Consider the following 14818-nt stretch of genomic DNA (forward strand, 5'->3'; position numbering starts at 1 on the left):
TGCAGTTATGGGGAGTTTGAGGGGGGGTTAGGCACTAATGGAAGTGGTTAGGGTTAGGCTGCGGGGGGCTGAGATAAGGGTTAGGCTGCAGATAGGGAGGGTTAGGTGGGGTAGGGAGGTTATGGTTGGGCACTAAGAAACTGGTTCGGCTACAGAGGGGAGATTAGACTCAGGCGGCAGGTAGGGAGGGATGGGGAGATGGTTAGGGTTAGGCAGCAGGGAAGTAGTTAGGGTTAGGCAGTAGGGAAGTAGTTAGGGTTAGGCTGTGAAGGGGGTTTAGATTAGGGTTAGGCTGCAGTTATGGGAGTTTGGGGTAGGGAGGTTACGGTTGGGCACTAAGGAAACTGTTTAGGCTGTAGAGTGGAGGTTAGAGTCCGGCTGCAGGTAGGGAGGGATGGGGTGATGGTTAGGGTTAGGCAGTAAGGTATTGCTTAGGGTATGGGTCAAGCTGTGGGGGTGGTGGTGGTGAGATTGGGGTTAAACTGCAGGAGGGAAGGGTTAGGGTTGGACACTAAAGGAAGTGGTTAGGGATGGGCTGCAGATTGCAGATTAGAGTTAGGCTGCAAGTAATGCCGGCCACACATCAGACCAACTTTCCTCCAACCATCCAACTAGTTGGTTGGTTGGACTGAAAATCTGGTTCTGTGTGGGGGCAAATGCCAATAAGCAATTTGCTCACAAGCTCAGGAGAGTGGACAAAAACATTCAGTGAAGTTGTTTAAATCAAATAGCTCCAACTACAGTACATTGTCTGAGTGACAGTTGTTGTCCATTTTCCGATTTGGAAAACAAATGATTTAATTACAAATTACATTTGCTCCCATCCAGCACCAGGTTTTTATTCCATCCGAGCAACTAGTTGGACGGTTGGAGGAAAGTTGGTCTGATGTGTGGTCAGCATTAGGCAGGTTAGTGAGGGGGGGGGGGGGGTGTTAGAATACTTACCACCCAGGTGTCCGGTTTCGGGATGTCACTGTTGGCTTCTGTTTGCCGGGATCCCAAGCACTGATACTGCCCCCAAAGAGAAAACTGTTTTGGGGAGAAAAAACAGGGAAGGTTCATTTCCTCTGTGTCAAATGAAGTGAGGGTATAGTGACAGCCAATACAGGGATCTTAATTAGAGGAAATTAACCATATTTAAAGTAATACTCAGTAATTAAGTCTAGAAAAGGAATTTCTGTTTGTTTGTTTGTCTTAATCATATTTCTTTTTGTTTTTTAAAGCTATCAGTTACACATATATATGCAACTGATACAAAGCTGGGAACATCGCAGTGCACTGTACTACATCTTCCTCATATTTAGGTAGAGAGGCGGAGGGTGTGTCTCTCTGACCAGACCCCTTTCTTTCTGCAGTGTCATCTGTATCTCGTGTTGCCCATTAAATAGAAACAGCAACTTTCTCTTTATCAGTTTCTTGCAGGACCTGACAAGAGCCCAGTTACCATTACAATACCCTCATCATGTCATTTGACACTAATATTAGGTATAAATTTTCCATTCTTGCAATTGGACTTCAGGTCATCCTAATCGTTTTATTTGGGATATTTGTGCGGTATGATACACAGCAACATCCAACACCCCAAAACTCCACGCACACAGATGACACCTTCGTTGACTTATATCCGTGTAAGTATGAATTTCAGTTCCTTAACTCCTCAGCCTTAAAATACTGTAACGACACATTTTGTTTATTATTTGCAGAAAAAATTATTGAAATATTGTATTTTAAATGTAATTTGGAGCAAAGTATTAAATGTGCAATGAATTTGTTAAACAAATTGCTCTAAAATGATAATCTTGTTGTTACATAGGGCAAATAGTATGGTATTAATATTCATTATATAAAATTATATATTTTGCATTTTTGTATGTGCATTTTCTGCTATATTTAAATCCTAATAATACTTATTATTATTATTATTATTATTATTAATTTATTTTTCTGCATTATTATGATTATGAGAATTATTATTAATAGTAGAAATCATAATAATAATAATAATAATAATAATAATAATAATATTAGTATTAGTAGTATTTGATGCATAATTTACTTTCTTTTTATTTAGTAAGTGCATTTAAATCTTTTATGTAGCTTTCCATACCTTTTGTTTTATAATCAGAAATCTAAATTTTGCAACAAAAATAAATAATTAAATGCATTTTTCTGTCACATATCTTATGACAGGAAATAAGAAAAAAAAAAAAACCCAGCCTGTGTCTAATTACAATCATGGAGCAGGATTTCCTCTATAGTGATAACGTTTAAACCTTTATTTATATACGAGTAGTGGAGTAGTGCCCTCAACTCAAAGTGTGTTTATTTTGTATACTGTACAACTACAGCACATGTATCTTGTTGTTGTAAGTGGATATTCTATCATTTTAATAGATCCAAGTGATTTTCTCTAGATGTCGGCATTTCAGTTAATTCGATTTTTATGAACAATTGTAAATGAGCAGAATTTGTTGACCCTTTGTGAGCCGAGTGAATTTTTTTTTCAAAATACACATGGAGTAGGTCCCATCCTGGCAGGGGATGGCGCTGGCGACGCCAGCCGCCATCCCCCGCCAACACCATATCGATGGCGAGAAGGGGACGCGCGCGCACAAGAGGTGCACATCCCCTTCCAACGGCGCTTCCATCCGCTCCCCGCCGGCTATAACCATTACACCATCCGTACTTCCCACTTTGTAGAACAAATGGAAGAGACGCTGACATTTTCAGCAGATATATTGCACATCGCTCACAGAGCTGTTGGCCCTCAATGGGTTAACATATCATTTAGGTGCAAAAGTGTAGTAAATAATGTCAACCATTCAGCAATTAATTATTCTCTCGCGTTAGACAGCGAGTAGCATGACGTGACTTAGACGCTGCTCTACAGATTTTGCGTCTTTTCGCACTGCAGACAGGGTTGTAGCATACTGGGGGCTTGGAATTTCTACTTTTCCTGCATTTGTGGCGTGAAGTTGCATGATAAGACACATGACACGGTTACTCATATTGGTTTCACGGTCTCTTGTCGTGTTCTCACAGTACAGTAGTTTCTTATACAGTATATGCATTGTAGCAGCACGCAAATCCACTAGTGATGTATAAGGGACACCGAGTTTGTGCTTTTATCTCATCAGCCGTGCAAACAATATGCAAATTCACTAAAAAGTGAATGGATTTGGCCCCAAAATTGCCAGGACTGGGACTGAAGTTTCCAATTCCGGGATATTGGGGTTAGACTGCGCATGCATAGTCAACGCTGCCCGGCTGCTCCCGTCCCAGGTGTGCGGCTCTGAGAGCAGTCAGAGGTCACGCAATGCATCACGCTGCGCAGCCCGCCGGCCGCACCATCGCTCTCTAGTTCCTGCCGCTCTCCAGTTCCGGCCTCACCGCTGAGGATTCCCAGACCCTCTTTCCTGTACATAGCCACTCCTGGACTCTCTGCCGCTCCCGCCCAGGTAAGTACTGTAAATTTGGGGGGCGGGGGCATTTTTTTTTTATTAGGGAGGCCAATCCTGGGATCACGGGAATCCCAGGATTGAGGGTTTATTAAATCCCGGGATTGCCCTGGGATTAGCATTCTTAATCTGGATATCTGACAATCACTAAATTGACTCCATATGGTCAACATACATGTGGTTGACAAGGTCATAAGGTCAACATAACCAACAATTCGACATAGCAAAGGTCAACGCACGATAAGGTCAACGCGAGTTTTTCAGGATTTTTTTTTCATTTTGTTAAAAAACTTTTTCATACAATTCGTGAGGACTACACCTGGGACCGGTATAGCAATGCGAGGGGGCGCCGTGCACTAACTAGGCGTCCACATGCTCAGATGTTGACATTGACACCCTAAATCATTTTAAAAATGATGTGGACCTTTTCACGTGTCGACCTTGTGTATGTCGACCTATTGGGGTCAACCTACTAACTGTGGGCCTAGACATTGTCCGTGAGCTATACCACATCCCAGTAATAAATACTGAGCAACAGGCACATGGCGCTGCTGTGTTAAAATTTTCATGGCTCGCCAACTAGGCCTAGTGCAATTTGAGACTCAGGGGCTTATTTACTTATGATTTTACTAGCATATATAACGGCAGAGAAAAGCATTGCCATTTTAGGTTTCAAGCACAAACACGATCAGAATCAGTGAATGAGGTCACAACTGCAGCAGGCACCTCAACGAATCGACTACTTCTTCTGTTGGCATAATGTGCATAAGAGGCAATACTGTGTAGTGTAACTTGAATAAGGAGCACTATCGCATGAATAAGGGACACTACTATTTGGTGTAATATAAATCAGGGGCCCCTTTTTTTACCCTTCAGGTAAACTCAACCTTTTTTAAGGATTAAAAAGGGTTGAGTTTACCTGAAGGGTAAAAAAAGGGGCAGACTAGATGGGCCAAATGGTTCTTATCTGCCGTCACATTCTATGGGGGAAATTTACTAAAGGAAATTTGTAAAAAATAGGTGTATTTGTATCCAGAAATTCACTTATTTTTGACATTTACTATCCCGAAAATAGCCGTATTTTTGGGATAGTAAATGTCAAAAATAAGTGAATAAGTGTGGCATAATTTTAAGTGGGGGTACTATTGTGTGACCACACCCCTTACTTTTAAGACTACAGTCCTTTTCTTAAAGTATGGAAGGTAGGTCACAAATTTATAGTTTGAAGAGGGTTCTGAAAATCCTGGCACAGGCTCGGGCTCCACCTAATAGGGGAGGGGGTCAGGGGAAATGAGTTCCACCGCCTCTCCAGGAGCACTTTAAACCCTGGCCACACCCAAAACAATCAACAGAGAAAATGGGCAAAGAGACAACACAAATAGATTGCAGTCACAACATTTACTATTAATATATTCAGACAATAAATGCGGTAGCGGCTCTTACCATTATGGAGGGAGGGGGCTGCTGCAATGCGCCCCCCCCTCTGCTGCCACTGTTGTCCCCGGCCGCCTCCGCTGTTGTCCCCCGGCCACTGCCACCATCCCTGGAAGCTGCGCATGTCATTTCATAGATACTGTGCATGCACTGGCACAAGCCTCCATGGGCTGCCTTTGCAGCAGCCCCCGGAGGCTTCATCAGGTTACCGGGTTCCGACGCATGCACAGTATGGTCCGCGGTACTGCGCATGTGCAGAACCCATTTTGGGAGCTGACGCACATTTGCGCAGAGAGATGGGATGCCTTGAGTGACTGGCAGGTCAGACTTCCAATAGGAAGTCACTGCCATTCACAGTGAAGCCAGTGCAGTCTAACAGACTGGCTTCACTTTAGGCAGAGACAGTGGCGGATATTACATGGGGGGTTGCAGCCCTGCAGCCCATAGGTAAAAAACGCCACTAAATAAAAGGTATAATAGCATTAAATCAAATGGATACAATTACACAGAGTCACTGCTGTGATGGGGTCACATACAGTATCTGCTATATTAAAGTTTAAGGGTTAAGAAAATTGAAAAAAATCTAAAAAATTCTAAGCTCCTATTGCAACTACTGGATGTGTAAATTCCTACGAAGACACGTGTACAGTATCGGGGGAGAGAAACGGTTACATTATTGTTTCAGTATTTACAGTACTGTACTTTATACCGTAACTGTGTCTATTTTGGTGGAGCAGACAGAATATACAGTAAGTAACAGTTCTTGTTTATCTGCCGCGACTCCTTTTTCCTGGAAATTGCAGAACTATCATATGATATTAAGCGTTCGTCTCCAGCCGTTAGCATTAGTTTTTGTTGTATGTATTCCTTATAGAATTAGCTACAGATGGGGAAAATAATGTTACCATGTGACTGTGGGTTACCACAACACTCACCACAATAGTTTAGACGTTACGACACCTGTGTCTCTTATTGGGTTAAGTCATACTTGCCTACTTTTGAAAACTAGTTTCTGGGAGATTATAGTTGGAAATAGAATTTTGCACAGCGCCCCATTGAGGGGGGGGGGGGGGGGGGTGTCATGCTTCACCCAAAGGGCGTGTCTAGTTCCATATATGGAGAGATTGTGAATGTGGCACCTAGAAGTGTGGGTGTGCACTACTACATCTGAGAGGAATCTATTAAAATGACTAATATCCAAATGTAGATGAGCCCCAGAGCAGTTAGTAAGAGCTACTATACTTGGTAAAGTGCTGGGAAATGGTGCTGATGATTCAATGTAAATGTGTCTGTCTCTCATTCCTTTTTTACCCCAAAATGGAACAGTGCAATGTGGGCTAGGTGACATGAGGGAGATTGCTAGACTAATGAGGAAGAGAGGGAGATTACTGCTATGTCAGGGAGTCTCCTGCAGAATGCAGGAGGGGAGGTAACTATGATGTAACAGTGTAATGTGGGCTAGGTGACATGAGGGAGATTGCTAGACTAATGAGGGAGAGAGGGAGATTACTGCTATGTCAGGGAGTCTCCTGCAGAATGCAGGAGGGGAGGTAACTATGATGTAACAGTGTAATGTGGGCTAGGTGACATGAGGGAGATTGCTCGACTAATGAGGGAGAAAGGGAGATTGCTGTTATGTCAGGGAGTCTCCTGCAGAATGCAGGGGAGGAGGTAACTATGATGTAACCGTGTAATGTGGGCTAGGTGACATGAGGGAGATTGCTAGACTAATGAGGGAGAGAGGGAGATTGCTGTTATGTCAGGGAATCTCCTGCAGAATGCAGGAGGGGAGGTAACTATGATGTAACAGTGTAATGTGGGCTAGGTGACATGAGTGAGATTGCTAGACTAATGAGGGAGAGAGGGAGATTGCTGCTATTTCAGGGTGTCTCCTGCAGAATGCAGGAGGGGAGGTAACTATGATGTAACAGTGTAATGTGGGCCAGGTGACATGAGGGAGATTGCTAGACTGATGAGGGAGATTGCTGCTATGTCAGGGAGTCTCCTGCAGAATGCAGGAGGGGAGGTAACTATGATGTAACAGTGTAATGTGGGCTAGGTGACATGAGGGAGATTGCTAGACTAATGAGGGAGAGAGGGAGATTGCTGTTATGTCAGGGAGTCTCCTGCAGAATGCAGGAGGGGAGGTAACTATGATGTAACCGTGTAATGTGGGCTAGGTGACATGAGTGAGATTGCTAGACTAATGAGGGAGAGAGGGAGATTGCTGCTATTTCAGGGAGTCTCCTGCAGAATGCAGGAGGGGAGGTAACTATGATGTAACAGTGTAATGTGGGCCAGGTGACATGAGGGAGATTGCTAGACTGATGAGGGAGATTGCTGCTATGTCAGGGAGTCTCCTGCAGAATGCAGGAGGGGAGGTTACTATGATGTAACAGTGTAATGTTGACTAGGTGACATGGGGGAGATTGCTAGACTAAAGAGGGAGAGAGGGAGATTGCTGCTATTTCAGGGTGTCTCCTGCAGAATGCAGGAGGGGAGGTAACTATGATGAAACAGTGTAATGTGTGCTAGGTGACATGAGGGAGATTGCTAGACTAATGAGGAGAGAGGGAGATTTCTGCTATGTCATGGAGTCTCCTGCAGAATGCAGGAGGGGAGGTAACTATGATGTAACAGTGTAATGTGGGCTAGGTGACATGAGGGAGATTGCTAGACTAATGAGGGAGATTGCTGCTATGTCAGGGAGTCTCCTGCAGAATGCAGGAGGGGAGGTTACTATGATGTAACAGTGTAATGTTGACTAGGTGACATGGGGGAGATTGCTAGACTAATGAGGGAGAGAGGGAGATTGCTGCTATTTCAGGGTGTCTCCTGCAGAATGCAGGAGGGGAGGTAACTATGATGTAACAGTGTAATGTGTGCTAGGTGACATGAGGGAGATTGCTAGACTAATGAGGGAGAGAGGGAGATTGCTGCTATGTCAGGGAGTCTCCTGCAGAATGCAGATGGGGAGGTAACTATGATGTAACAGTGTAATGTGGGCTAGGTGACATGAGGGAGATTGCTAGACTAATGAGGGAGAGAGGGAGATTGCTGCTATGTCAGGGAGTCTCCTGCAGAATGCAGGAGGGGAGGTAACTATGATGTAACAGTGTAATGTGGGCTAGGTGACATGAGGGAGATTGCTAGACTAATGAGGGAGACAGGGAGATTGCTGTTATGTCAGGGAGTCTCCTGCAGAATGCAGGAGGGGAGGTAACTATGATGTAACAGTGTAATGTGGGCTAGGTGACATGAGGGAGATTGCTAGACTAATGAGGGAGACAGGGAGATTGCTGTTATGTCAGGGAGTTTCCTGCAGAATGCAGGAGGGGAGGTAACTATAATGTAACAGTGTAATGTGGGCTAGGTGACATGAGGGAGATTGTTAGACTAATGAGGGAGAGAGGGAGATTGCTGCTATGTCAGGGAGTCTCCTGCAAAATGCAGGAGGGGAGGTAACTATGATGTAACAGTGTAATGTGGGCTAGGTGACATGAGGGAGATTGCTAGACTAATGAGGGAGACAGGGAGATTGCTGTTATGTCAGGGAGTCTCCTGCAGAATGCAGGAGGGGAGGTAACTATGATGTAACAGTGTAATGTGGGCTAGGTGACATGAGGGAGATTGCTAGACTAATGAGGGAGACAGGGAGATTGCTGTTATGTCAGGGAGTCTCCTGCAGAATGCAGGAGGGTAGGCAGCTATGGGTTAAGTTTGACACTGCAGTGGCAGAAAGGACGGCATTTTTATATACTAGGCCCCAAAGAGCACTCAGGCCCTTATTCTAATCGGATCGGTACGGCCCGCGTGCGGCCGTACCGCCGATGTTTTTACTCTGCACATGCGCAGAGGTGAATCTGCGCATGTGCAGCCCCCTTCGCCGCAGACGTATTTCGTCCGCCGCAAAGGGGGCGTATAGGGGCGTGAGAGGCATCATGCCCTCATTTCCCTATGTGTACGCCCCGCGTTTCATGGGCGTTCCCATGCAAACGCGGGGCGTATGCATGGTAATGAGGCCATGACGCAACTCATGGGGGCGGAAAGCTGACGTCGCCGGATGTCAGCTTTCAGCCCCCATACAAGCTACCACACGGACGATTGTCCGTGTGGTCTCAGCTTGCGGGAGCTGCCGCGGCGTGCGGACCTGCCTTCGATGGTCGACGACCATCGAATGCAGGGGGCAGCTCCCACCATGGTGGAGGCGTAGCCTCCACCATTTTTATGCGGATCGCCAGCCGTCCGTGTACGGACGGCCGTGGCGATCCGTAGGGTGGGCGGGGATTGGTTTGTGCGGCCGGAGCCCCGTGTGCGGCTCTGGCCGCACCAACCAGAATAAGGGCCATAATGCAAAGAAACCCATCATTTCCGCGACAGGTGGTCTCCCTGGGAAAAGCTGGCCAAGTTCTCTGAATCACAAAACCTACAACAGAGGAAACACCCAGTTATAGGGCAGACAGCGGCAGATCCCAGTTATAGGGCAGACAGTGGCAGCACCCAGTTATAGGGCAGACAGCGGCAGCATCTAGTTATAGGGCAGACAGTGGCAGCACCCAGTTATAGGGCAGACAGTGGCAGCACGCAGTTATAGGGCAGACAGCGGCAGCACCCAGTTATAGGTCAGACAGTGGCAGCACCCAGTTATAGGGCAGACAGCGGCAGCACCCAGTTAAAGGGCAGACAGTGGCAGCACCCAGTTATAGGGCAGACAGGGGCAGCACCCAGTTATAGGGAAGACAGCGGCAGCACCCAGTTATAGGACAGATAGTGGCAGCACCCAGTTATAGGGCAGACAGTGGCAGCACCCAATTATAGGGCAGACAGTGGCAGCACCCAGTTATAGGGAAGAGAGTGGCAGCACCCAGTTATAGGGCAGACAGCGGCAGCATCTAGTTATAGGGCAGACAGTGGCAGCACCCAGTTATAGGGCAGACAGCGGCAGCATCTAGTTATAGGGCAGACAGTGGCAGCACCCAGTTATAGGGCAGACAGCGGCAGCATCTAGTTATAGGGCAGACAGTGGCAGCACCCAGTTATAGGGCAGACAGCGGCAGCATCTAGTTATAGGGCAGACAGTGGCAGCACCCAGTTATAGGGCAGACAGCGGCAGCATCTAGTTATAGGGCAGACAGTGGCAGCACCCAGTTATAGGGCAGACAGGGGCAGCACCCAGTTATAGGGAAGACAGCGGCAGCACCCAGTTATAGGGTAGACAGTGGCAGCACCCAGTTATAGGACAGATAGTGGCAGCACCCAGTTATAGGGCAGACAGTGGCAGCACCCAATTATAGGGCAGACAGTGGCAGCACCCAGTTATAGGGAAGAGAGTGGCAGCACCCAGTTATAACGCAGACAGCGGCAGCACCCAGTTATAGTGCAGACAGTGGCAGCACCCAGTTATAGGGCAGACAGTGTCAGCACCCAGTTATAGGGCAGACAGTGGCAGCATCTACTTATAGAGCAGACAGTGGCAGCGCCCAGTTATAGGACAGACCGTGGCAGCACCCAGTTGAAGGGCAGACAGTGGCAGCACCCCGTTATAGGGCAGACAGTTTCCACACCCAGTTATAGGGCAGACAGGCAGCACCCAGTTTTAGGGCAGACAGCGGCAGCACCAAGTTATAGGGCAGACAGTGGCAGCACCCAGATATAGGGCAGACAGTGGCAGCACCCAGTTATAGGACAGACAGGGGCAGCACCCAGTTATAGGGCAGACAGGGGCAGCACCCAGTTATAGGGCAGACAGGGGCAGCACCCAGTTATAAGGCAGACAGTGTCAGCATCCAGTTATAGGGCAGACAGTGTCAGCATCCAGTTATAGGGCAGACAGCGGCAGCACGCAGTTATAGGGCACACATTGGCAGCACCCGGTTATAGGGCAGACAGGGGCAGCACTCGGTTATAGGGCAGACAGCGGCAGGACCCGGTTATAAGGCAGACAGCGGCATCACCCGGTTATAAGGCAGACAGCGACAGCGCCCAGTTATAGGACAGACAACGGCAGCACCCAGTTATAGGGCAGACAGCGGCAGCACCCAGTTATAGGGCAGACAGGCAGCACCCAGTTATAGGGCAGACAGCGGCAGCATCCAGTTATAGGGCAGACAGTGTCAGCATCCAGTTATAGGGCAGACAGCGGCAGCACGCAGTTATAGGGCACACATTGGCAGCACACAGTTATAGGGCAGACAGGGGCAGCAATCGGTTATAGGGCAGACAGCGGCAGCACCCGGTTATAAGGCAGACAGCGGAATCACCCGGTTATAAGGCAGACAGCGGCATCACCCGGTTATAGGGCAAACAGCGACAGCGCCCAGTTATAGGACAGACAGCGGCAGCACCCAGTTATAGGGCAGACAGGTGCAGCACCCAGTTATAGTGCAGACAGTTGCAGCACCCAGTTATAGGACAGACAGGGGCAGCAACCTGTTATAGGGCAGACAGCGGCAGCACCCAGTTATAGGGCAGACAGCGGCAGCACTCAGTTATAAGGTAGACAGCGGCAGCACCTAGTTATAGGGCAGACAGCGGCAGCACCCAGTTGTAGGGCAGACAGTGGCAGCACCCAGTTATAGGGTAGACAACGGCAGCACCCAGTTAAAGGGCAGATAGTGACAGCACTCAATTATAGGGCAGACAGTGGCAGCACCCAGTTATAGGGAAGACAGTGGCAGCACCCAGTTATAGGGCAGACAGCGGCAGCATCTAGTTATAGGGCAGACAGTGGCAGCACGCAGTTATAGGGCAGACAGCGGCAGCACCCAGTTATAGGTCAGACAGTGGCAGCACCCAGTTATAGGGCAGACAGCGGCAGCACCCAGTTATAGGGCAGACAGTGGCAGCACCCAGTTATAGGGCAGACAGGGGCAGCACCCAGTTATAGGGAAGACAGCGGCAGCACCCAGTTATAGGACAGATAGTGGCAGCACCCAGTTATAGGGCAGACAGCGGCAGCACCCAATTATAGGGCAGACAGTGGCAGCACCCAGTTATAGGGAAGAGAGTGGCAGCACCCAGTTATAGGGCAGACAGCGGCAGCATCTAGTTATAGGGCAGACAGTGGCAGCACCCAGTTATAGGGCAGACAGCGGCAGCATCTAGTTATAGGGCAGACAGTGGCAGCACCCAGTTATAGGGCAGACAGCGGCAGCATCTAGTTATAGGGCAGACAGTGGCAGCACCCAGTTATAGGGCAGACAGCGGCAGCATCTAGTTATAGGGCAGACAGTGGCAGCACCCAGTTATAGGGCAGACAGCGGCAGCATCTAGTTATAGGGCAGACAGTGGCAGCACCCAGTTATAGGGCAGACAGCGGCAGCATCTAGTTATAGGGCAGACAGTGGCAGCACCCAGTTATAGGGCAGACAGCGGCAGCATCTAGTTATAGGGCAGACAGTGGCAGCACCCAGTTATAGGGCAGACAGCGGCAGCATCTAGTTATAGGGCAGACAGTGGCAGCACCCAGTTATAGGGCAGACAGGGGCAGCACCCAGTTATAGGGAAGACAGCGGCAGCACCCAGTTATAGGGTAGACCGTGGCAGCACCCAGTTATAGGACAGATAGTGGCAGCACCCAGTTATAGGGCAGACAGTGGCAGCACCCAATTATAGGGCAGACAGTGGCAGCACCCAGTTATAGGGAAGAGAGTGGCAGCACCCAGTTATAACGCAGACAGCGGCAGCACCCAGTTATAGTGCAGACAGTGGCAGCACCCAGTTATAGGGCAGACAGTGTCAGCACCCAGTTATAGGGCAGACAGTGGCAGCATCTACTTATAGAGCAGACAGTGGCAGCGCCCAGTTATAGGACAGACTGTGGCAGCACCCAGTTGAAGGGCAGACAGTGGCAGCACCCCGTTATAGGGCAGACAGTTTCCACACCCAGTTATAGGGCAGACAGGCAGCACCCAGTTTTAGGGCAGACAGCGGCAGCACCAAGTTATAGGGCAGACAGTGGCAGCACCCAGATATAGGGCAGACAGTGGCAGCACCCAGTTATATGACAGACAGGGGCAGCACCCAGTTATAGGGCAGACAGGGGCAGCACCCAGTTATAAGGCAGACAGTGTCAGCATCCAGTTATAGGGCAGACAGTGTCAGCATCCAGTTATAGGGCAGACAGCGGCAGCACGCAGTTATAGGGCACACATTGGCAGCACCCGGTTATAGGGCAGACAGGGGCAGCACTCGGTTATAGGGCAGACAGCGGCAGGACCCGGTTATAAGGCAGACAGCGGCATCACCCGGTTATACGGCAGACAGCGACAGCGCCCAGTTATAGGACAGACAACGGCAGCACCCAGTTATAGGGCAGACAGCGGCAGCACCCAGTTATAGGGCAGACAGGCAGCACCCAGTTATAGGGCAGACAGCGGCAGCATCCAGTTATAGGGCAGACAGTGTCAGCATCCAGTTATAGGGCAGACAGCGGCAGCACGCAGTTATAGGGCACACATTGGCAGCACACAGTTATAGGGCAGACAGGGGCAGCACCCGGTTATAGGGCAAACAGCGACAGCGCCCAGTTATAGGACAGACAGCAGCAGCACCCAGTTATAGGGCAGACAGGTGCAGCACCCAGTTATAGTGCAGACAGTTGCAGCACCCAGTTATAGGACAGACAGGGGCAGCAACCTGTTATAGGGCAGACAGCGGCAGGACCCAGTTATAGGGCAGACAGCGGCAGCACCCAGTTATAAGGTAGACAGCGGCAGCACCTAGTTATAGGGCAGACAGCGGCAGCACCCAGTTGTAGGGCAGACAGTGGCAGCACCCAGTTATAGGGTAGACAACGGCAGCACCCAGTTATAGGGCAGATAGTGACAGCACTCAATTATAGGGCAGACAGTGGCAGCACCCAGTTATAGGGAAGACAGTGGCAGCACCCAGTTATAACGCAGACAGCGGCAGCACCCAGTTATAAGGCAGACAGCAGCAGCGCCCAGTTAAAGGACAGACAGTGGCAGCGCCCAGTTATAGTGCAGACAGGGGCAGCACCCAGTTAAAAGGCAGACAGCGGCGGCACCCCGTTATAGGGCAGACAGTGGCAGCACCCAGTTATAGGGCAGACAGCGGCAGCATCTAGTTATAGGGCAGACAGCGGCAGCATCCAGTTATAGGGCAGACAGCGGCAGCACCCAGTTATAGGGCAGACAGGCAGCACCCAGTTATAGGGCAGACAGCGGCAGCACCCAGTTATAGGGCAGACAGGCAGCACCCAGTTATAGGGCAGACAGCGGCAGCACCCAGTTATAGGGCAGACAGGCAGCACCCAGTTATAGGGCAGACAGCGGCAGCATCTAGTTATAGGGCAGACAGCGGCAGCATCTAGTTATAGGGCAGACAGCGGCAGCACCCAGTTATAGGTCAGACAGCGGCAGCACCCGGTTATAGGGCAGACAGGGGCAGCACCCAGTTATAGGGCAGACAGGCAGCACCCAGTGATAGGGTAGACAGTGGCAGATCCCAGTTATAGGGTAGATAGTGGCAGCACCCAGTTATAGGGCAGACAGCGGCAGCACCCAGTTATAGGGCAGACAGCGGCAGCACCCAGTTATAGGTCAGACAGTGGCAGCACCCAGTTATAGGGCAGACAGGGGCAGCACCCAGTTATAGGGAAGACAGTGGCAGCACCCAGTTATAGGGTAGACAGTGGCAGCACCCAGTTATAGGACAGATAGTGGCAGCACCTAGTTATAGGGCAGACAGTGGCAGCACCCAATTATAGCGCAGACAGTGGCAGCACCCAGTTATAGGGAAGAGAGTGGCAGCACCCAGTTATAACGCAGACAGCGGCAGCACCCAGTTATAGTGCAGACAGTGGCAGCACCCAGTTATAGGGCAGACAGTGTCAGCACCCAGTTATAGGGCAGACAGTGGCAGCATCTACTTATAGAGCAGACAGTGGCAGCGCCCAGTTATAG

At 49.3% G+C, this 14818-nt stretch overlaps 1 protein-coding gene across 1 annotated transcript in view; it reads left to right on the forward strand.

Annotated features, from left to right (window-relative positions):
* The first annotated feature begins 1369 nt into the window (after positions 1-1369).
* RHAG (Rh associated glycoprotein) overlaps positions 1370-14818 on the forward strand; it is a 44245-nt gene continuing 30796 nt past the window's right edge. Inside the window, exon 1 of the mRNA XM_083178749.1 lies at positions 1370-1628. Coding sequence (XP_083034875.1) covers positions 1463-1628 — 166 coding nt within the window. The 5' untranslated portion in view covers positions 1370-1462. The remainder of the gene's footprint in view (positions 1629-14818) is intronic.

The sequence above is a fragment of the Crinia signifera genome, chromosome 3 (genome assembly GCF_055691185.1).
Source record: "Crinia signifera chromosome 3, ASM5569118v1, whole genome shotgun sequence".
Taxonomy (NCBI): domain Eukaryota; kingdom Metazoa; phylum Chordata; class Amphibia; order Anura; family Myobatrachidae; genus Crinia; species Crinia signifera.